The sequence below is a fragment of the Eubalaena glacialis genome, chromosome 4, assembly GCF_028564815.1.
Source record: "Eubalaena glacialis isolate mEubGla1 chromosome 4, mEubGla1.1.hap2.+ XY, whole genome shotgun sequence".
Classification (NCBI taxonomy): Eukaryota; Metazoa; Chordata; class Mammalia; order Artiodactyla; family Balaenidae; genus Eubalaena; species Eubalaena glacialis.
In genome coordinates this window covers 177,515,282-177,540,082 of record NC_083719.1, presented here as the reverse complement: position 1 = coordinate 177,540,082, position 24,801 = coordinate 177,515,282, and the positions used below count along the sequence as shown (strand labels likewise).

The following is a 24,801-nucleotide window of genomic DNA, read 5'->3' as shown; positions in this document are numbered from 1 at the left end:
TAGTCACTGTGTATTAAATAAGTTAAGATACTAGGAAGTGTATGGGAATTCCCTGTGGTACAGTGGTTAGGACTCTGTGCTTTCACTGCCGTGGGCCTGGGTTCAATCCCTGGTCAGGGAACTAAGATCCCACTAGCTGCACGGTGTGGCCAAAAAAAAAAAAAGAGATACTAGGAAGTGTATTAGATACTCCTTATTGCTGTAACAAAAAACCCCCCAAATGTTTAAGGGCTCAAACACAATGGAAGTTTAGTTCTTGCACACACAAAATCCAAAGTGAGTTTTCTGGAGCAGTGGGCAGCTTTCTTCCAAGTAGAGAGGCAAAAAGCCTAGGCTCCTTCCGTATTATGGCTCCTCATCTTCAACCCATGGCTTCCAAGGTCTCTGGGCTCCTTGACATGAAGCCCCAGAAGGGAAAACAGTATGGAGGAGAGCACAAGGGAAATGTTTCTGGGCCAGGCCACATCACTCCTCCTCACATTCCACTGGCCAGAACTTAGTCACATGGCCACACTTACCTGCAAGGCTGGGAAATGTAATCTAGCTAAGTGCCCAGGAAGAAGAAACAAAAAGCAGTCTCTGCTGTGGGTCTTCATGACAGTCAAGCTCCACATTTTGATCCACGTCACCTCCTTACAAGTCCTACCTTAGGACAGCTTTAAGAGACACCCCTGGGCTTCCCTGGTGGCGCAGTGGTTAAGAATCTGCCTGCCAATGCAGGGGACACGGGTTCGAGCCCTGGTCTGGGAAGATCCCACATGCTGCGGAGCGACTAAGCCCGTGCGCCACAGCTACTGAGCCTGCGCGTCTGGAGCCTGTGCTCCGCAACGGGAGAGGCCACGACAGTGAGAGGCCTGCGCACCGCGATGAAGAGTGGCCCCCACTCGCCGCAACTGGAGAAAGCCCTCGCACAGAAACGAAGACCCAACACAGCCAAAAATAAATTAAATTAAAAAAAAAAAAAGAGAGAGACACCCCTATCTTCTTCCACCCACCTCCTCTGTTTCTTGGACTTCCTGCTCTAAGGAATTGTTCTTGCCTTAAAATGGGGTGAAGCAGGAACCTGGCAGAATGTCTTTCCCCTAATTTGAAATCTTATTTGGAAAAGGCAGCAGAGTATTCCTGCCTCCTGAGGTGAGGAAACCTAGAATTGAATCCTGCCTCTCCAGAGACCTTTGTCTCAGAAACTGGGGGCTTTAGGACGCATCAGATGGGCAGGCTTCATGGTCAGCCGTTCCCCCTTTTATCAGTCAAGGTCCCAACAGGAAACAGAATCCACCCACCAAGTGGTTTCATATGAAGAGCATGTCATGAAGAAACTCCTTAAGAGGTGAGGGCAGGTCAAGGAAACAGGTCATGGATGTTGAGATCCCGTGAAGGAAGTCATTGCTGTCCCTACACTCCTGGAACCCCATGAAGGCAGAGCCACACAGGAAGGGCTAGGCTCAGAACCAGGGAAAGAGTACGGAAGCAATACTCCAACCTCTCTCCCTCATCTTTTGCCGGTGCCTCCCACTGGCCAACCCAACAGGAACCAGAACCAAGTATTCTGGGAGATGTAGTCCCCAGGGCTGACCTGGCAGGGCAAGAGCAAGCTAGAGAATGGATCTGGGGGGGGGGCAAACGGGGAATAATCAGCACACACCAGTGTGTGACCAACTGCATGCCCTCGATGATGTAATCCACTCTATAATGCGACTTTAGAACTGCACGATACAGCAGAGTAGCCACTAGCTACACATGGCTACTTAGATATAAATGTAAATCAATTAAAATTAAATGAAACGAAAAATTTAGTTGCTTAGTCACATTTTAATTCATGGCTGTTGGCTGCCATATTGGACAGCTCAGAATAGAATGTTCCTGAAATGTTCATAGAAAGTTTCATGGGCTGGCGTGGCTCTGATGTAACCTGAGGCCCTGCAGGTTATGAGATGGAATAGAAGGGAGTCAGGGGTGAGACTGGACAGTGAAAGAGGCAGTTTTTTAAAATTTATTTATTTATTTATTTATTTAATTTATTTTTAGCTGTGTTGGGTCTTCGTTTCCATGCAAGGGCTTTCTCTAGTTGCGGCGAGCAGGGGCCACTCTTCATCGCGGTGCGCGGGCCTCTCACTGTCGCGGCCTCTCTTGTTGCGGAGCACAGGCTCCAGATGCGCAGGCTCGGTAGTTGTGGCTCACGGGCCTAGTTGCTCCGCGGCATGTGGGATCTTCCCAGACCAGGGCTCGAACCCGTGTCCCCTGCACTGGCAGGCAGATTCTCAACCACTGCGCCACCAGGGAAGCCCAAAGAGGCAGTTTTGAAGCGGGGCAGAGTGTAGATTGGTGGGGAGGAGATTCTCTGGATAAAGGAGCGGAGGGAGAAGCAGGGAGGTTGAATGAGCAGCTTTGCTGGGATAGAGGCTTTAGCCCTTGGGGCAGAGTAGAGTCAGAAAGCTTCAGTTCAGGGTCAGCTCTGAAACTTAACCAGTGTGTGATCTCAGACAAGACACTTGGCCTCTTGGAACCCCAGTTTGCTCATCATCGATGTGGGTGTCAGCTCATTTTCCATGATGACGATGCCCATGAACGGGGCTATGGAAAAGTAAGACTGTATAAAGTGTTCATTGTTGCCATATTGGGAAATGACCACTGAGGCCAGAATGGCACAAGAAAACCAATGTGTAGGCCAGAATGGCACAAGAAAACCTTTCTTTCCTGCACGGTATCCCTTTCGCTGGATCTTCAGTATCCCTCAATGCTTCATCGTTAGTCAATGCCTTATTAAATTCACCCCACATCTGCTTCCCACCTTTCCATGATTCCTTAGGATCTTGCCAACTTTTTCTTGAGTTGTTGGTAGTCACTTTTATGAACTCCCTTCCTTTCAGTTTTCCTGGGATCATCATCTCTTTTTTGTTTCCTTTTTCTCCTCTGTCTCAGAGATGTCCATGTCCCATCACTTTCCCAAGCCTGGGAAGTATGGCAGAGTAGTTAGAAGTGAATGGAACAGGGGATCAAAACCCAGCTCAGCCATGTACTAGCTGTGTGAGCTTGGAGCAGTGATTTAACCTCTCTGATCTGGAAAGTATACCAGATACTTTCTACCCTACCTCATAGGGTCGTCATGAGGATTGGATAAAATAATGCACACCACCTGACCCACAGCAAGCACTGAATAAATGTTAGCTTCTTTCTAAATCTGTGGGCTTTAGCTTTATATTTAGAAGTAGGAGGTACAAAGAGAAAATCACATGTATATGAATACAGTTTGAATAATTTTCAACAACTGAACGTACTCATGTAACCAGCACACAATTCAAGAAACAGAACATCCTTAAGCTCCAGAAACCCTCTCGTTCACCTCCAGTTGCCAGTAACCCCATCCTGCTATGGTACAGCATAGATTACTCTTGCTTATTCTTTTTATTTTTAACACCTTTATTGGAGTATAATTGCTTACAATGTTGTGTTAGTTGCTGCTGTATAACAAAGCAAATCAGCTATATGTATACATATATCCCCATATCTCCTCCCTCTTGGGTCTCCCTGCCACCCACCCTATCCCACCCCTCTAGGTGGACACAAAGCATCGAGCTGATCTCCCTGTGCTATGCAGCTGCTTCCCACTAGCTATCTATTTTACATTTGGTAGTGTATATATGTCCATACCACTCTCTCCCTTTGTCCCAGCTTACCCTTCCCCCTCCCCGTGTCCTCAAGTCCATTCTCTAGTAGGTCTGCGTCTTTATTCCCGTCTTGCCCCTAGATTCTTCATGACCACTTTTTTTTTTTTTTTTAGATTCCATATATAGGTGTTAGCATACGGTATTTCTTTTTCTCTTTCTGACTTACTTCACTCTGTATGACAGTCTCTAGGTCCACCCACCTCACTACAAATAACTCAATTTCATTTCTTTTTATGGCTGAGTAATATTCCATTGTATATATGTGCCACATCTTTATCCATTCATCTGTCGATGGACACTTAGGTTGCTTCCAAGTCCTGGCTATTGTAAATAGAGCTGCAATGAACACTGTGGTACATGACTCTTCTTGAATTATGGTTTTCTCAGGGTATATGCCCAGTAGTGGGATTGCTGGGTCGTATGGTAGTTCTATTTTTAGTTTTTAAGGAACCTCCATACTGTTCTCCATAGTCGCTGTATCAATATACATTCCCACCAGCAGTGCAAGAGGGTTCCCTTTTCTCCACACCGTCTCCAGCATTTATTGTTTGTAGATTTTTTAATGATGGCCATTCTGACTGATGTGACCTGATACCTCATTGTAGTTTTGATTTGCATTTCTTTAATGATTAGTGATGTTGAGCATTCTTTCATGTGTTTGTTGGCAATCTGTATACCTTCTTTGGAGAAATGTCTGTTTAGGTCTTCTGCCCATTTTTGGATTGGGTTGTTTGTTCTTTTGATATTGAGCTGCATGAGCTGCTTCTAAATTTTGGAGATTAATCCTTTGTCAGTTGCTTCGTTGGCAAATATTTTCTCCCATTCTGTGGGTTGTCTTTTCGCCTTGTTTATGGTTTCCTTTGCTGTGCAAAAGCTTTTAAGTTTCATTAGGTCTCATTTGTTTATTTTTGTTTTTATTTCCATTTCTGTAGGAGGTGGGTCAAAAAGGATCTTGCTGTGATTTATGTCATAGAGTGTTCTGCCTATGTTTTCCTCTAAGAGTTTTATAGTGTCTGGCCTTACATTTAGGTCTTTAATCCATTTTGAGTTTATTTTTGTGTATGGTGTTAGGGAGTGTTCTAATTTCATTCTTTTACGTGTAGCTGTCCGGGTTTCCCAGCACCACTTATTGAAGGGGCTGTCTTTTCTCCATTGTATATTCTTGCTCCTTTATCAAAAACAAGGTGACCATCTGTGCGTGGGTTTATCTCTGGGCTTTCTATCCTGTTCCAATGATCTATATTTCTGTTTTTGTGCCAGTACCATACTCTCTTGATTACTGTAGCTTTGTAGTGTAGTCTGAAGTCTGGGAGCCTGATTCCTCTAGCTCCATTTTTCTTTCTCAAGGTTGCTTTGGCTATTTGGGGTTTTTTGTGTTTCCATACAAATTGTGAAATTTTTTGTTCGAGTTCTGTGAAAAATGCCATTGGTAGTTTGATAGGGATTGCATTGAATCTGTAGATTGCTTTGGGTAGTATAGTCATTTTCACAATGTTGATTCTTCCAATCCAAGAACATAGTATATCTCTCCATCTGTTTGTATCATCTTTAATTTCTTTCATCAGTGTCTTATAGTTTTCTGCATACAGGTCTTTTGTCTCCTTAGGTAGGTTTATTCCTAGGTATTTTATTCTTTTTCTTGCAATGGTAAATGGGAGTGTTTCCTTAATTTCTCTTTCAGATTTTTCATCATTACTGTATAGGAATGCAAGAGATTTCTGTGCATTAATTTTGTATCCTGCTACTCTACCAAATTCATTGATTAGCTCTAGTAGTATTCTGGTAGCATCTTTAGGATTCTCTGTGTTTAGTATCATGTCATCTGCAAACAGTGACAGCTTTATTTCTTCTTTTCCGATTTGGATTCCTTTTTTTTTCCTTTTTCTTCTCTGATTGCTGTGGCTAAAACTTCCAAAACTATGTTGAATAATAGTGGTGAGAGTGGGCAACCTTGTTTTGTTCCTGATCTTAGTGGAAATGGTTTCACTTTTTCACCATTGAGAACAATGTTGGCTGTGGGTTTGTCATATATGGCCTTTATTATGTTGAGGTAGGTTCCCTCTATGCCTACTTTCTGGAGAGTTTTTATCATAAATGTGTGTTGAATTTTGTTGAAAGCTTTTTCTGCATCTCTTGAGATTATCATATGGTTTTATCCTTCAATTTGTTAATATGGTGTATCACATTGATTGATTTGCGTATATTGAAGAATCCTTGCATTCTTGGGATAAACCCCACTTGATCATGGTGTATGATCCTTTTAATGTGCTGTTGGATTCTGTTTGCTAATATTTTGTTGAGGATTTTTGCATCTATGTTCATCAGTGATATTGGCCTGTAGTTTTCTTTCTTTGTAACATCTTTGTCTGGTTTTGGTATCAGGGTGATGGTGGTCTCATAGAATGAGTTTGAGAGTCTTCCTCCCTCTGCTATATTTTGGAAGAGTGTGAGAAGGATAGGTCTTAGCTCTTCTCTAAATGTTTGATAGAATTTGCCTGGGAAGCCATCTGGTCCTGGGCTTTTGTTTGTTGGAAGATTTTTAATCACAGTCTCAATTTCAGTGCTTGTGATTGGTCTGTTTATATTTTCTATTTCTTTCTGGTTCAGTCTCGGAAGGTTGTGCTTATCTAAGAATTTGTCCATTTCTTCCAGGTTGTCCATTTTTTTGGCATATCGTTGCTTTTAATGTTTCCTTATTTATTTTCATTTTGGATGATCTGTCCATTGGTGAAAGTGGGGTGTTAAAGTCCCCTACTATGATTGTGTTACTGTCGATTTCCCCTTTTGTGGCTGTTAGCATTTGCCTTATGTATGGAGGTGCTCGTATGTTGGGTGCATAAATATTTACAATTGTTATATCTTCTTCTTGGCTTGATCCCTTGATCATTATGTAGTGTCCTTCTTTGTCTCTTGTAATAATCTTTATTTTAAAGTCTATTTTGTCTGATATGAGAATTGCTACTCCAGCTTTCTTTTGATTTCCATTTGCATGGAATATCTTTTTCCATCCCCTCACTTTCAGTCTGTATGTGTCCCTAGGTCTGAAGTGGGTCTCGTGTAGACAGCATATATATGGATCTTGTTTTTGTATCCATTCAGCCAGTCTATGTCTTTTGGTTGGAGCATTTAATCCATTTACATTTAAGGTAGTTATCGATATGTATATTCCTATTACCATTTTCTTAATTGTTTTGTGTTTGTTATTGTAGGTCTTTTCCTTCTCTTGTGTTTCCTGCCTAGAGAAGTTCCTTTAGCATTTGTTATAGAGCTGGTTTGGTGGTGCTGAATTCTCTTAGCTTTTGCTTGTCTGTAAAGGTTTTAATTTCTCCGTCGAATCTGAATGAGATCCTTGCTGGGTAGAGTAATCTTGGTTGTAGATTTTTCCTTTTCATCACTTTAAATATGTCTTGCCACTCCTTTCTGGCTTGCAGAGTTTCTGCTAAAAGATCAGCTGTTAACCTTATGGGGATTCCCTTGTATGTCATTTGTTACTTTTCCCTTGCTGCTTTTAATATTTTTTCTTTGTATTTAATTTTTGATAGTTTGATTAATATGTGTCTTGGCCTGTTTCTCCTTGGATTTATCCTGTATGGGACTCTGCGCTTCCTGGACTTGGTTGACTATTTCCTTTCCCATATTAGGGAAGTTTTCAACTATAATCTCTTCAAATATTTTCTCAGTCCCTTTTTTTTTTCTCTTCTTCTTCTGGGACCCCTATAATTCGAATGTTGGTGTGTTTAATGTTGTCTCATAGGTGTCTGAGACTGTCCTCAATTCTTTTCATTCTTTTTTCTTTATTCTGCTCTGCAGTAGTTATTTCCACTATTTTATCTTCCAGGTCACTTATCTGTTCTTCTGCCTCAGTTTTTCTGCTATTTTCTGCCCTGCTACAGAGGACATCTGTTCCCTGCCCAGACAGGACGGGGTTAAAGTAGCAGCTGATTCGGGGGCTCTGGCTCACTCAGGCCGGGGGGAGGGAGGGGTACGTAATGCAGGGTGAGCCTTTGGTGGCAGAGGTCTGCGTGACGTTGCAACAGCCTGAGGCGCGCTGTGTGTTCTCCTGGGGAAGTTGTCCCTGGATCACAGAACCCTGACAGTGGCAGGCTGCACAGGCTCCCAGGAGGGGAGTTGTGGATAGTGACCTGTGCTTGCACACAGGCTTCTTGGTGGCTGCAGCAGCAGCCTTAGCGTTTCATGCCCATCTCTGGGGTCTGTGCTGATAGCCACAGCTGGCGCCCGTCTGTGGCGCTTGTTTAGGCGGTGCTCTGAATCCCCTCTCCTCACGCACCCCAAAACAATGGTTTCTTGCCTCTTAGGCAGTTCCAGACTTTTTTCCGGACTCCCTCCCGGCTAGCTGTGGCACACTAGCCCCCTTCAGGCTGTGTTCACGCAGCCAACCCCAGTCCTCTCCCTGGGATCCGACCTCCGAAGCCCGAGCCTCAGCTCCCAGCCCCCACCCGCCCTGGCGCGTGATCTTGCTTATTCTTTAATTGTAAACACATGGGATCATAAGGTGTGCTCTCGTTGGCTTCTTTCCCTTGACATTGTATGTGTGGGATCCATCTATGTTGTAGCTGTAGCTGTAGGTCATTCATTCTCATGGCTGTTTATCTACTGTGCTGGTGGTAGGCATTTGGATACTTTCCACTCTGGGGCTATTACAGAAAAAAGTGCTGTTGACACTCCTACTTGTCATTCAGTGACCACAGCTCCCATTTCTCTGGGAGGTATTCCTGGGTGGAATTTCTGGGTCATGGGGTGGAATCTGTTTAGCTTTGGCAGAAACTGCCTAACAATTTTCCCAAGTGGTGGAACCAATTGCAACTCCCACCAGCTGCGGGCGAGAGTTTAGCTTTTGTTTTTATTTTGCTCCACAAGTGCCTCTCCTGTAGGAGGTGCCCACTAAATGTCTGGGAATTAAATTGTAAACGTAGTTATCCATTTCCTTGAGAGCTTTACTCCATCAAATATCTCGTTTGGATCTTCAGGCTCTCCTTCTCCGGGGACACAATGCTCTTTGCTTGCAAACTTGGACAGATCTCCTCTATTTGGAAGACACTCTGCCCCCACCTCCCTCAAGTTGCCACATTCTCTTCCCCCCTCTTCTCATCCCAGTCTCTCTCAAGGAGAGGTTTCTCTTCCGCTGCCTCCTTCAGCCTGGCAATCAGCAAGGCAATGCAATAAGGCCCTTCAGGAGGCCCACCACGACCTGCTCATCTCCAGATCCACAGACCTTCACTCAACATCCATCCCCTTTTTGTCCCCAGCAAACTCACCCCTCTGTGGCTCTCGTCTTTTCTAGAATCACTTACCTTGCACCTTCTGGGGTTTTTGCATCTGCTTCTGCTCCTTTTTATTTAAGAAAACACTGCACTTTAACACAGCTTCAGGAATCACCCAAAATAGAAACGTGCCCTTTTGTGCCATCCTCTACTTTAAAAGACAAATAAGAGGAAGAACTGTTCCATGCAAATGTTAAGGCACTTGAGAGGACATTGTGTGAGTGGTAAGAACTTCACATTAAGGGAGAAAAAGCAGGAGAATATCTGTGCCACCCAGGGAGGGGGAAGGACTTCTCAAATTTAAAAGCACAAACTCTAAAGCAAAAAAAAAAGAAAAGAAACAAAAAACTTGATTATATGAAAACTAAGACGTTCTGTTCAAATAAGGACATAATGGGGACACTTTGGTTCCCAGATCCAGATCCTAGCTGTACAATGTCCTACGAATCCTTGAGCAAGTTACTCCACCTCTCTGTGCCTCAGTTTTCTAATCGATAAAATGGAGAGAATAGCATCTACCTATGGGCTGTTAGGAGTTTGAAATGAGTTAATATTTATAATCATTTAAAATAACACCTGACATGTGGTAAGAACTAAAGTAGTGTTTGTAAATAGTGCATAGGATGGATGGTAGAAAAAAAAGTGACCAAGGATTAATAGCTCACAGCTGTTCATTATGGGAGCCCCTAGGCACATGTGACTTTTTTTTTTTCTTTTCCATTATGGTTTATTAGAGGATATTGAATATAGTTCCCTGTGCTATACAGTAGGACCTTGTTGTTTATCCATTCTATATATAATAATTTGTACCTGCTAGTTCCAAACTCCTAATCCATCCCTCTCCTACCCCCTCTCTCCCTTGGCAGCCACAAATGTGTTCTCTATGACATGTGACTCTTTTTAATGGAAATGAATTAAAAGTAAATACAATTTAAAACTCAGCTTCTCACTCACACCGGCCATATTTCGAGAGCTCAATAGCCACATGCAGCCCATGGCTACCATATTGGGCAGCACTGATCAAGACTACAGGGCGGGGCTTCCCTGGTGGCGCAGTGGTTAAGAATCTGCCTGCCAATGCAGGGGACACGGGTTCGAGCCCTGGTCTGGGAAGATCCCACATGCCGCGGAGCGACTAAGCCCGTGAGCCACAACTACTGAGCCTGCGCGTCTGGAGCCTGTGCTCTGCAACGGGAGAGGCCACGATAGTGAGAGGCCCGCGCACCGCGATGAAGAGTGGCCCCCGCTCGCCGCAACTGGAGAAAGCCCTCGCTCAGGAACGAAGACCCAACACAGCCAAAAATAAATATAAATTAATTAATTAATTAAAAAAAATACTCTTAAAAAAAAAAAAAGACTATAGGGGGGAATAGTCAACAACAATAACACAGCAACCCCTGCCAAGTGGGGGGATCGGGGGAGGGTTGGATTGGGAGTTTGGGACTAGAAGATGCAAACTATTATACATAGACTGGGTAAACAACAAGGTCCGACTGTATAGCACAGGGAACTATATTCAATATCCTCTAATAAACCGTAATGGAAAAAAATATGAAAATGAATGTATATATGTATATATATATATAACTGAATCACTTTGCTGTACAGCAGAAATTAACACAACATTTTAAATCAACTATACTCCAATAAAAATAATAATAATAACCAAAACCAAAAATAACACAGCAACCCCAAGAGGAAAGCAGGCAAAAAATGTGATCAGACAGGTTAGGGAAGAGAAGTCTGAAAAGCTAATCAGTAGATGACATGGTACTCAAAATCACTTGTAATCAGAAAGATGAAAATGAAAAAACAGTGAGTATCTCTGCATGCCTCTTAGAGTGGAAAAAATTAGAAAGGTGGTTAAGTCAAGGGTCAGTGGGATGTGGGGACAGAGCAAGATCCTCCCCACTCATGGGGGCGTGGCCTGGGTGGCCACTCTGGAGGGTCATGGGCAGTGCCTAGTCCAGTTAAGTCCAGATGCTCCCAGCAACCCATCTCAGGGAGACTTTCACTGGGTCTGTAAGGACTGAGTATGGGCATATTCACTCCATCGCCATCTGTGGAAGAGGATCTGGAGGCTGCCTGGTGTCTGTCCCTGGGGGATGGGGAGGTGGGATGTGGTGGCTTCACCTAGGGAGCCTGGGGACCAGCGAGAGCCCCAGAATGCACGTCTGCTGTTCTGTTTTCATTGGCTGAAAACAGAGAACAACAGTATATTCCTAACTTCATGCCATTCGTGTAAATTTAAAATATATGCACTCAAAATAAAACACGTTTTACAAGAATGCACTCCAATAAGACAAAATTAGACATATCAGTTGTCTTGGGGAAAAAGAATGAAAGTAGAATATGGAGATAAAAAGGAATGAATGATGAATGAACGAACGAACGAACAAGAGAGGGGTATTGCACAGACCAAAGGCAAAGCTATGCCATGAACTGAAAAAGCGATTGTCTCAACTCTCTGCATTTGAGGGTTTAAAAAAGGAATTTTAGAAATAGTTTTCCCAAGAGAAGCTAAAATCTAGGTGATATAAGAATGAACTTGAAGAAGATTTGCAAAATCTATGAATGGCAAGAATATAGACTGTACGGGAACTAGTTATGCTCCTAAATACTCATCTCAGGAAGATTGGACCCAGATCTATGAGGGCAGGTGCTTCTTTTTTTAATTAAAAAAAAAATTTTTTATAGAAGTATAGTTGATTTACAGTGTTGTGTTAGTTTCAGGTGTACAGTAAAGTGAATCAGTTATACATATATATGTATGTATATACACTCTTACATATATATATATATATATATATATATATACATACACACACACATATATGTATTCTTTTTCAGATTCTTTTCCCTTATAGGTTATTATAAAATATTGAGTATAGTTCCCTGTGCTATACTGTAGGTCCTTGTTGTTTATCTATTTTATATATATAGTGTGTATATGTTAATCCCAAACTCCTAATTTATCCTTCTCCTTCCTTTCCCCTTTGGTAACGGTAAGTTTGTTTTCTATGTCTGTGGATCTATTTATGCTTTGTAAATAAGTTTATTTGTATCATTTTTTAGATTCCACATATAAATGATATCATATTATGTCATATGATATTTGTCTTTCTCTGTCTGGCTTACTTCAGTTAGTGTGATAATCTCTGGGTCCATCCATGTTGCTGCAAATGGCATTATTTCATTCTTTTTTTATGGCTGAGTAATATTCCATTGTGTATATGTTCCACATCTTCTTAATCCATGCATCTGTTGATGGACATTTAGGTTGCTTCCATGTCTTGGCTATTGTAAATAGTGTGGGCAGGTGCTTCTTCTAACCAGAGGTCAGGGGTTTGACGACATCCCCCCTCCTCTCCCCTGCTTTCCAACCACGCTAACATCTCCTTCTCATTCTCCTGTCCCCTGCCCCTCCCTCTCATCTGGTAACTTCACTCTTCACCATAAGGTCTCTCCAGCCCCAGGGCCTTTGCACATGTTCCCCTCCTCACCCACCTGGCGCATAGTAGTTGCTCCTCTGCGAATATTTATTGGCATTCTGACTTCCAGCCAGCTAGAGAAAAATCTAGCTCCTTCTTACACTAAGGTTAGTGGAGGTATAAAATTGGCTGAGGTCCCAGGAGAGGGTAAGTGGGTGTGGTGAAGTTAACCAGGGGCAGCAGTCTGGGACTCTCGCTGGGCCCTAGGCTCCCTAGGTGCAGCAAAGCCAGACTCAGGATACAGACACCACATGTTAGCTGTGTGACTGTGGGCAAGTAGTTAACCCCTCAGTGTCTCGGTTCCCCTGTCAATGAACTGAGTGTAGAGCATTCACCTGGTAAAGATGCTGAGGCATAAAATGGGACCTCAGTATGTAAGGCCATTAGCATATAACCTGGCAAAGAGAATAAACTCAATGAATGTTGGTTCCTTGATCAGTCAGTTCTGGTATAACTTAGGGGCAAGTAACAAAATAAAAATTTAAATGATGATGATGATAGCAAACATTTATATAGAACTGACTAAATTCCAAGCACAGTGCTAAGCATATCACCTAAATTCCCACACCTATAAAGGGAAGTACTATGATCATCCCCATTCTACAGCTCAGGAAACTGAGGCACAGAGAAGTTGAGTATCTTGCCCAAGGCCACACAGCTAGTGATTGGCAGAACTGGGATTTGAACCAGGGCTCTCTGGCTCTTAACTGCTAGGAAGAGTGTTTGTTATCCACATTACAGGAAGTCTGCAGGCTGGGAGCTTGGTTGCAGTGTTGGTTCTGCAGCTCAGCAATGTCTCCAAGGAATCCTTTCCATCTTTCCACTCTGCCATCTTCAGCGTAAGGACTTTTCTTGGTAACCTTTACTACTCACAGTTCCAAGATGTCTACCCAGCCATCCCATGTAGGCACAAAAGCATCTGGCCAAAGAAGAGGAAGGGCTGTCTCCTGCCCTGTGACTCTTCTCAAAGAAGGGAAACTCTTTCCCAGAAGCACCCAGCAGACTTTCATTCAGATCCTGTTAAGCACAAGACTGGGTCATGTGACCAGTGCTCCCATTGCAAGGAATCCTGGGAGAAAGAGACTATTGGGTATTTTCTGCCTCTTTGATGGAAGGTGGGCTCCATTAGCAAGGGAGGGGGTGGGATTGTCTATCGAGTAGACAACCATCTGTGTCTTCCCTGATTTTTTTTCCTAGTTTAAGACAAGTCCTGTCATCTACACAGCCTTCCATCTCTTCTGGAATATAGTCTATTAGTTATCACTATGCTTTCCTACATTTCACTTCATTATTTATTCATTCATTCATTCAACAAACATTTATTGAGCACCTACTCTATGCCAGGCACAGTTTTAGGTCCTGGGGATACAGCTGTGAGCAAAACAGATGAAAATTCCTGCCCTAGTGGGGGTACATGCTAGAGCAACACCATCCAATGGAACTTTCTACAATGATGGGAATGTTCTTTGTATGCAACTGTCCACATGTGGCTGTGGAGCACTTAAAAGTCGACTGAGGAACTGAAGTTCTCATTTAATTTAAATTAAATTAATTATATATTTAAATAGTTATGTGTAAGTGCGACTAATGTGACTGAGGAACTGAATGTCTAATTTAGTTATAAATGTATATTTAAATAACTATGTGTAGCTAATGGTTACTCTATCAGGCAGCATGGCTCTAAAGGCCAAGGGATACATCATCGACTCTTCTCTCTCTCGACACATAAACATACTCAGTTCTCTTCCACCCTAAAAAGACTCTCTTCTCATACCCAGGCTCTTGTTTACAGTTCCTCTCCTCTTGTTCTCTCCAGCCATCAACCATGGCGAGACTCCCCAGTGTTGCGTAATGGATGCTTTTCATCCCTTGCATCTTACTCATTTCTGTGCTGCCCTGGAGACCAATGACCTCTCCTTTCTCGAAACGCTTTTGAACTTGACCCTTAGGGATGACACTCTTCTGCCAGGTCTCCTCCTGCCTCTGTGACTTCTCCCTCTTTTTCACCAATATCTTTCCTCTACTTGTCTCTTTTTTTTTTTTTTTTTTTTTTGCCCTTCTCCAACATTCCTTTGGGGATTCTTGGCTTTTTTCATTTTATCTATCTACCCTGGGATATCTGGTCTACCATAACCCTACCCTCGACCACTCCTGACGCATTCACCAAATATGCATTGAGTACCTGCTGCATCATGAAAGGTGCTGCAGGTACTACCAAAAAAAAGTCTCTGCACAGTCGTAGAGAACAAACGTATGGACACCAAGGGAGTGGGATGAATTGGGAGATTGGGATTGACATATATACACTAATATGTGTAAAATAGATAACTAATGAGAACCTGCTGTATAGCACAGGGAACTCCACTTTGCTGTACAGTAGAAACTAACACAACATTGTAAAACAACTATACCCCAATTTAAAAAAAGTCTCTGACCTCCTGGAGCTGATATTCTAGAAGAGGAGGTGAATAATATATACAACTTAATAAACAATATAATTCCAGAGAGTGAAGGTTCTCTTTATCTGGAGGGGACATGGAAATCCTCTCTGAGAAGAAAAATTTGAGCTGCAATCTGAAGGATTTGAAGAGGGCCAGCTAAGAAAAGAGGGAGAGAGTTGACGGGATGGGGCAAGTGTTTGAAGTAGAAGAGATGGCCAACATAGCATTCCCAAGGTGGAAAGGAGATTTTCCCACTGGAAGAACAGAAAGCCAAAGTGCCTGGAGTATAGCACAGAGCAGTCGGTGGGAGTAAAGTCACACAAGGTCTTATGGTCACGCTACAGTTTGGATTTTATTCTAAGCCTGATAGAAGCCACTGGAAGGTTTTAATGAGGGAATTACAGAAAACTGGCTTCCCAAACTTAACGTGTCCACAATCCAGCTCTTGATCTTCCTCCAAACCACCCCCTTCCTCCATCGTCCCCATCTCAGTTGACAACTCCATCCTTCAGGTAGCCCAGTCTTAATCCCTCTCTCCCACCACATGCTCCATCCTTCCACTGGAAGCCCTGGTGGCTGCCGTATTGTTCTCCATAGTGCTTCACACCATCTGACATACCGTTTATTTTCCCATTGTCACTTTGTTCATGGTGGCATCCTCAGGTCCTACCTGAGTGGCTGGTGCATAGCAGGTACTCAATAAACCCTGGTTGAATAAATGGACCACTTGGTGTTCCAATCATAATCAGAAAGCCATTCTTCCCTTCCCTTTCTTTCCCACCATTGCCTCCTCCCCATCCAACAAGCCACGTGAAGTAGAAAACTGGGGTTCAGGAGTCCTGGGGTCCTGGGTTCACATTCTTACTTGGTGGTGTGGACCTCCATGCATTAGTAACTTATCTGGGCTTCAGTTTCCTCCTCTGTAAAATGGGACTCATCCTGCTGACTGCTGGGATGCAGGGAGGACTTGATGAGCCCAGGCAAGTTTCCTGGTGCACAGCAGTCAATGGCAGCTATATATAAATTGGGGCCTCCTTTGTACTCCCACTGCCTTTGTCCTAGTTCTAGCCCTCATTACGCCGGTCGGCTCTTGTGGCTGCCTCCTAATTCCTCCCTCCATCACCACCAATCTGTCCTTTCAGCTGTCAGGCTTGTCTTCCTAACGCCAACCCTAATCACATCCCTCCCTTGCTCCAAAACCTTACATGACTCTCACTGTCCAGACGACAAGACCCACCTTCTCTGCCTCCGGTTTCCCCCCACCACGTATCCTGAGGGAAGCCTTCTGCCTCTGTAGGACATTCTCGGCCTGAGAAGCCTTCCCCCTCCTCCTGTTCTTCTCCTAACTCTTTGTCATCCATCCAGGGAGGGGGTCGGGAGATAGTACACCTTGGGTGCCAGCTAAGATTGCACTGGGCAGGAGGGAGGTTGGATTGTCTGCATTTCAGAGGCTCAGAGAAGTTAGGGCAAAGGCCATGTAATGAGAAAATTCAGGGTCAGGGTTTAACTCCAGATCTAAGATTTTGTAACATTTTGTGCTGTGCTGCCTCTTCAGACTTGGGCTCCACAATCATGCTGTCCCCAGCCCTCCTGTCTGTACTCATTTCCTCCTCGTTCCTGCCTCCTACAGCCCTGGAGCCAAAAGGACTTGAATCTCTCACCCACTTACTTGTATGGTCATCTAAGGGCAGAGCTGAGTTCATCTCAGCTTTATCCTTGTGTCCAGTACCACCGGGTCTAAACCCATCATCTCTCACCTGGACCAGGGCAGTCACCTCCCCTCTAGTCTCCCAGCTTCTGGCCTTGACCCCCAGAAGGGTCTTATTTTAATACAAGTCAGATCATGTCTCTTCAGTGCTCAGAACCCTGCATGGCTCCTACTTCACTCGGAGCAAAAGAGCCGAAGTCCTCACCGTGGCCCACAAGGCCCTGCACCATCTGCCCCATCACCCCCCAGGCCTCATCTCCTCCCACTGTCACCCTGGCTTACTCGGTTCCAGCCACACTAGCCTCCTTGCTGTTCCTCACATGTACCTTTGCACTGACTGTTCCTCTGCCTAGAGTTTTCCTCTGACATATTCCTGTGGCTCACTTCACATCTTTATCCCACTGACTCTTTCTCCGTACCTGAGCTGTGTGGTCCATTCACCACTGGCCACGTGTGGCCATTGAGCACCTGAGTTGAGATGTGCCATAAGTGTAGAATATGCACCAAGATTTCAAAGACGTACTCCAAAGGAAAGAATGTATAAAATGTCTTGAGAATAATCTCTCATATTGATTGCCTGTTGAAATGATAATGCTTCGGATATACCAGGTTAAAGAAACTATATTTATTAAAATTAATTTTACCTGTTTCTTTTGACTCTTAATGTGGCTACTGGAAAATTTTAAATTTCACACATGGCTCTTCTTGTTTTTTCCTTTTTTTTTTTCCTTTTTTCTTTTCTTTTTTTTAATTGAAGTATAGTTGATTTACAATGTTGTGTTAATTTCTGCTATACAGCAGAGTGATTCACTTATACATATATATACATTCTCTTTTTTTATATTCTTTTCCATTATGGTTTATCATAGGATATTGAATATAGTTCTCCGTGCTGTACAGCAGGACCTCGTTGTTCATCCATTCTATATATAAAAGCTTACATCTGCTAACCCCAGCCTCCCACTCCATCCCTCCCTCAACCCCCTCCCCCTTGGCAACCACCAGTCTATTCTCTATGTCCAACACATGGCTCTTCTTAAGGTTCTACTGGGCAGTGCTGGTCTGAACATCCTTAACTCTGAACTACCTACCTGCCAGGTAGGAAAGAGCAGTTGGCCTTTACCAATTGATATGTGTGTCATCACTCCCCTCACCCTGCCCCACGCTACCAATGCACCCCCTTCTCTGCACTGCTTTTCTCCCTTGTACTCATCACCCTGACATCTGGCATATTTACTGCGTTTATTCTCAGCCTCCCCCATGCAAACAGGGATTCCTATGACTCTTGTCCCCAGGACCTAGACAGGGCCTGGCACATTGTAGGTGCCCAGTTAATGTTTGTGAAGTGAGTGAATGAAAACTCAACAAATGCTTGTCATTTACTGTGCATGCCCTCACCCATGGCTTTTATCTGCCAAGAAGGAAGAAAGTGAAATAGACTGGTGATCTGTAGGATGGAGTTTGAGGAATGCCAGTGAATATCGGAAAGTTGGGAGAGGAAAAGAAAAATAGAATTAAATGAATGAAAAGTTCTTTGGGGTTGCATGGCATGGCCCCCACCTATACTTCAGCTTCATGGCACCATCCAAATCCCCACCATGCACCATCTCATTCTTTGAATTTGCCAAGCTCCTTACCACCCCAGGCTCTCTGTCTCTGCCATTCCGTCAGCCTGGAAAGTTCTTCCCCTACGGACCAGATTCCTCCTCCTCTTCCGTGAGCCCTCAGCTTGAGACGGGGTCCTCCCTGGGTCCCAGACGAGTTAACACTACCTGCTGTGTGCCCTCAGAGCTGTTGTTTTCCCCTGCTCTCTCTAAGAATGCATGACACCTGTGACGGATTCCTTCTCTGTGTGCCTTTTTTGGTGAAACATTTTTCTCCCACATCAGCTCCGTGGGGCAAGGAGGACCTCAGGTATTGCTTTGCCCAGCACACAGGACGTGTTCAGATATGCATTTGTTGATGGTGGAAAAGGAGATCAGCCCAACCTAATAGACCCGTCTCTGCTCTAGGAATAGTTGGGAACACCCCTGTCTTAGTTTGGTGTGCCTCCATATTGACCCTGAAACAAGGATTCAGGGTCAATAGTGTGGGTGGGGGACAAGGGTGGGCAGACAAGGAAGAATGAAGGTTCAAGCAGGTTACCCGCTGCGGGCAGCTGGGCTCAGCCTCTCTGGGAGCCTGTGTAGAACTCACACCTCAGAGGATCTGGGAGGAGGGGGCAAGGGAGCTGGGGAATTCATACACCTACTCCCAGCAATCTTTGGTGGAGGGCTGCTCTCACAGGGGAATTCACTCCCTGGGCCTGTCTCAGCTTCAAAGAAAGTCCTGAGACAAAGGAGTGCCAATATTGGTTATTTACAGATGCAGATACTGGTTGTCTCAAAGACAAAGAGACGTGCTATATATAAAATAGATAATCACCAAGGACCTACTGTATAGCACAGGGAACTCTACTCAATATTCTATAATAATCTATATGGGAAAAGAATCTGAAAAAGAATGGATGTATGTATATGCATAACTGAATCACTTTGCTGTACACCTGAAGCTAACACAACATTGAAACTCAACTATACTCCAATATAAAATAAAAATTAAATTAAAAAAAAGACAAAGATGGGACTTCCCTGGTGGCGCAGTGGTTAAGAATCCACCTGCCAATGCAGGGGACACAGGTTCGAGCCCTGGTCTGGGAAGATCCCACATGCCGCAGAGCAACTAAGCCCATGTGCCACAACTACTGAGCCTGTGCTCTAGGGCCCGCAAGCCACAACTACTGAGCCCGCGTGCCACAACTACTGAGCTCATGTGCCGCAACTACTGAAGCCCGCACGCCTAGAGCCCACGCTCCACAACAAGAGAAGCCACCGCAAGGAGAAGCCCGCTCACCGCGACTAGAGAAAGCCCACGCACAACAATGAAGACCCAACACAGCCAAAAATAAATAAATAAATAAATTTATTTTTTAAAAAGACAAAGAGATGTAGATACTGGGTATTCACAGATGCAGATATGGTTGTTCAAAGTAAAAGTCATAAGATCCAGATCCCTGGACAAAACTGAAGACACCCCCAAATTATCTGCGTGGTCTCCCTCCTCTTAACCACAGAGCCCTCTGTTTTTCAGCATTTCTTGCCCATCATGTGAGGCTCCAACAACAACCTCTTCTGTGGCATAGTTCCATGGTGTTTCCTACTACATTTCTTATTCAGGAAACGGGTCTGGGGGTTCCTTGGGTTGAGGAGGGTCTCTGGGACCCTTTTTCTCACCAGCAATACTTTTTACAAATGAGGTCTTAGGATGGGGTCTTTACGGGGGGGCTTTCTACGGGAGGGTCCTCTCACCTATCACCGTGATTCTTACTCACCTGTATTTACAGGAGTGACTTTTTACCCTGAGGTTCGGGGTCTGTAGCCCCCTTCTGGAGCTGATGTCAGCTGGTCCACCCCCGCAGGGCTACACCCATTGTTTGGGTTGTTTGAGTAGCTGAGTACACTTCCTGTGTTCTGGGCACAATGCCAACCACTTCACATGCATCAATTCATTTAATCCTCACACCCCTTTGAGGTGTAGGTACTGTTGTGATCCCTGTTATACAAAAGGGGGAACTGAGGCATGGAGAGGGGAAGTAACTTGCCCAAGGTCACCCAGCTGGGAAGTAGCAGAGCTGAGATTTGAACCCATGCTGGCTGGGATCTTAACACTAAACTGCTTTCTTGCCAGTTGGTAAAGAGACCTGAGCCCCAAAGGATCTGCCACTCCCCCTGGTCCTTCCCCCAGGGCCTCCCAGCCTCCCCAGGATCCATCCTGATTGTGAGTTGCAAAATACACTGAAAGTCACCCCGACCAGGTGCCACAGGAAGCTTCTGTTCTTCTCAGCCTAATGTTTATTGAGTATCATCAACCATACACCTATTTGGGGTCTTTGTAAATCATCTTTTATCCTGTGAAGCAGGTACTATTAACACTGTTTTACAGGTGACAAAACTGAGGCCCAGCAATGTAAAATCACCTGCCTGTGGTCACCCAGCCAATACACCACAACATCGAACCCCCGCCCACCTGTCTGACCCTGAAACCCACCTTCTGCTTTCTGTTCTGGCTTCTTTCTTCCAGCATCTTGGCAACAGTTGGGACGGAGTTTGACCTAAGAACGCTGAGGGCAGTTCGAGTGCTGCGGCCGCTCAAGCTGGTGTCTGGAATCCCAAGTGCGTGAGTTTCCAACCGTGACCAGGAGTCTGCTCAGGGGTCCCGCGAGCCCTTGGTTTCCCCTCTGCATAGCGTGTCACAGGAACCCTTGGGTGCTTCCCCAGCCTGGGTCAGGGCAGCCTCCACTTTGGGGAAGTCCCTCAGGGGACTCCCCACCAGGCATCTGGCTGCAGGTCTGGGTGAGCTCCTGAAAGCCAGCCAGGAGCCTCACCCATCACCACAGCACCCATTTATTGAGCATTTCTCTATCAGGAGCCATGGTAAGCGCCACCCAGGTCCTCATACTCACAACCCTGTGAAGTCGATGATGCTGCTATCTCCATTTTACAGATGGGGAAACTGAAGCTCAGGGCGGCTGAATAACTTGAGCAAAGTCACGTGGCTGAGAATGGCAGAATTAGGAGTTAGCCAGTCTGACCCCAAGGCTAGTAATACTGGTGGCAATGACCGTTACCATTCATTGAGTGCCTACTGTGTACCGGGCACGGCAGAAAGAGCTTTTTGTGTATTATCTTAGTTCATCCTCACAATCACCCAGTGAACCCATTTTACAGATGAAAAGGTGGAGGCTCAGAAAGGTTAAATGACTCACCTGAGTTCTTACAGCTTGACAGCGATGAGCTCCAAAGTCTATACTCGTTCCATGCTATTTTCTCATCCTCCAGGGATACTTCTCCTCCAGATCCTCTGTGGGTGGCTGCACTATACAGGGTCAGGATTAGGTTCAGCTGGAAAAAACAAAAGAAAAACAAAACAGGGCTAAACTTTTTCTGTCCTACTGCCTCAGTAGTAGTAGTAGTAATAATAATAACAATAATTCCTATTTTTTAACATCGTTATTGGAGTATAATCGCTTTACAATGTTGTGTTAGTTTCTGCTGTATAACAAAGTGAATCAGCTATACGCATACATATATCCCTATATCCCCTCCCTCCTGCGTCTCCCTCCCACCCTCCCTATCCTCCCCCTCTAGGTGGTCACAAAGCACCGACCTGATCTCCCTGTGCTATTATTTTTTATTTATAAGCACTTACTATGTACCAGGCACTGTTCTAAGTATTTGCCATTTTTTTAACTCATTAATCCTCACAACAAGCCTGTGAAGTAGGTTCTGTTATTACCACCATTTTACATTTCATTAGCTTCATTCTTCAAGTTCATTGCCATCCAGATTTAAAGAGTAAGATTTTCCAGATAACCACCAGCAGGGTCTTTTTGTTAGAAAGAAGGCACTTCTACTCAGGTGTCTGCAAGATTCCAGTGGGTGCCTACGTCATATTAAATCAAGGGCCATACCAAAGCTAATACTAATAAGAATTTTTGTTTAATGACCACCTATGATGTGCCAGGGACTTTGCTAGGTATGAACCCTCTCATTTAATTCTGAGAGGGAGGTGCTATTCTAATCCCATTTACAGATGAAGAAACCAAGGTTCAGAATGGGAACGTGACTTGCTCAAGATCACTTTGCTAGTCAGGAGATGACTAAGTCAGGTTCCCTAGAAGCAGATTTAGATAGGTGTTCAGATGCACTTGCTTTATTGGGGGAGTGCTGTCAGGAGAAAGAGAATGAGGGCAGCAGGACGGGGTAGTGGAAGGATCTGAACAAGGACGCAGTCTCAGCCGGATCCTGCAGGGAGCTCTGGAGTGTGAATAGCATCAGAGTTGTCTCCCACTTGAGGCAACAGGCTGGTCTTTTGTACTTCTGTGGTCAGTTATTGGGGGTGGGAGGTGGGGAAGCGATAGCCTCCCAGGTGGGGAGCTTTTGATAACCAAGGGCAATTCTATGAAAAGAGGAGCATCTGGGAGCCGTTAGCAGCAAATGCCCACAGCAGCTGGAGGGAGGGTCCACCAACAGCAAAGGAGATCTGGCCTGGGCATCAACTTCAGCCAGTGTCCAGAGCCTTAGCCACTCTGCCATGTGCATCACCCTTACATTTTGGACCCCTTGGAGTAGCATAATCCCCCTGTGGTCTCCACCCATCAGGAGGTGCTAATCGTGGGCCATGGGAAGTTCTTCTCATCAAGAAGCAAGACCTAAGCTATATGTTTGAATCCTCATTTTAACCATAGACTTTCCTAAACATACAGAACAGTGGTTACAAACAGAGGATTTGACATCATTCCAACCTGGATTCAAATCCTGGCCCTGTTATTTATCATGCCCTAAGGTGAATCATGACATCCGCTGAGGTTTGCTTCCCACCTCTGTAAAATGGGGATAATTTTACACGTGCACCTGCCTCACGGGGTTGTTGCTAAAAGCCAATGAAATAATGTCTGGTTTCTCAGGGTTGGAACTAGGACATTGACCGCTTTCCCAGGCAGAGCTGCAACTAGCGTATATGGCGCCTTTGTATGAATTAGGAAAAGACGCCCTCTCTTGGTGGAAAGAAGTTAGAAAAAGTCACCCCGCTCTGGGTGAAAGCCACCCAACACCCAAGAATGGGGCTCAGAAAGCCATGAATTTCCACCTCTTTCTTGCCCAAAAGGTCATCAAATGGGACAGCCTATGTCCAATACTTTTAAAAATATTTTAAAGATAAAAAGTGGGGAATTCCCTGGTGGTCCAGTGGTTAGGACTCCGAGCTTTCACTGCCATGGTCCCGGGTTCAGTCCCTGCTTGGGGAACTAAGATCCCACAAGCCGCACGGCGCGGCCAAAACAAAACAAAAAAAAAAAAAGTGCTCTAAAATATTAGGAGGAATTGTTCTTATTATTATAACGAGCAGCCTCTGTGTCTTCCGTCTATCTTCCCTCACTATCACCCAGTCCCCAGCCTCCTGTGTGCTCTGGGTTCCCTCAGGAGGCATCTTGGGGGTGGGATTTTGGGGTGCCTTCTCACGGGCCTGTGGGGCCTCTCTCTCTGTGTCTCCCCAGGTTTACAAGTCGTCCTGAAGTCGATCATGAAGGCAATGATCCCCCTGCTGCAGATCGGCCTCCTCCTATTTTTTGCAATCCTTATTTTTGCAATCATAGGGTTAGAATTTTATATGGGAAAATTTCATACCACCTGCTTTGAAGAGGGCACAGGTAGGTCCAAGCAGCAGCATATTTTTTTTCCAACCTTCCTCCCCTTTCTTTTCTCCCTTAGGGATAAGCTCCTGGAAGGGATCTACAGGGGTTTGCTTCTTTCTCCTGGAAGCCGGGAGAACCTCCTCCCGAAAGCACTGCAGGCAAGGCAGGGGGTGAAACTGTTCCCGAGATCTTGGTTGTTGCTGGGGCATTGCGTTGGGGTCCCCGAGGAGCTATCCTGGGGTGAGTGGTTTATTTGGGAAGTGATCCCAGGAAGCACCATCAGAGGAGTGGAGAAGTGAGACAGGGAAGGGAAAACATCTAGTAAAGGGGGTGTTATCAAGTAGGTTACCATCTTGGGCAACCAGACCTCAGTTGCATTGGGCACCTCGGGGAAACAGTGTAGGTCACACTCAGAGCCATCCCACACGTGGGGCGAGGGAGCTGGCGACTTATCCACCAAATTCTATCCGACAATGGCAAGGACTGCCCCCTGGGAGGGCATTAAGGCCCTGGCACAGCTGGCTGCCCTGACACTGGGCTGGAGCACATATCAAAGGTGTTTTCGGTGGGAGCATGTAGGGGCAAATGACAGCAGAATATAGGCGCAGTGCCCACAGCCTCTGCCTAGTTACCTTGCAGTGACCCCAGACCCTAGCGCATGCTGAGTTCTAAAGCCTCCTTACCCTGGAGGAAAGGGAGAGTCGAGGAGGGCTCCTCCTGGTCTCCCCCAGAATGTGCCTTAAAGACATCCCGCTGGGAGTCCTGGCACCAGCCAGTCAGAACCAGAGCGCAAGCAGGATCTTGGCTCACGTGCTCCCGGCACTATGCCAGTGTCAACCCCTTAGCTGCTGGATCGAGAAAGCAGGGTGGGTGCAGGAGAAAACCCAGGAGGGCCAGGAGGCACAGGCCTGGTGCTCATCTCTGAATCAGCAGCGGGGCAACTGCTGGGGATAGTGTCCCACGCTATCCACACACTCAAG

At 45.1% G+C, this 24,801-nt stretch overlaps 1 protein-coding gene across 3 annotated transcripts in view; it reads left to right on the top strand.

Moving 5' to 3' along the window:
- Positions 1-24,801, top strand: part of CACNA1A (calcium voltage-gated channel subunit alpha1 A) — a 235,705-nt gene that overhangs the window by 90,086 nt on the left and 120,818 nt on the right. For all 3 annotated transcript variants that reach the window (XM_061188732.1, XM_061188733.1, XM_061188734.1), the window contains exons 4-5: positions 20,710-20,801; positions 23,684-23,836. In XM_061188732.1, the coding sequence (XP_061044715.1) occupies positions 20,710-20,801; positions 23,684-23,836 (245 nt within the window). The remainder of the gene's footprint in view (positions 1-20,709; positions 20,802-23,683; positions 23,837-24,801) is intronic.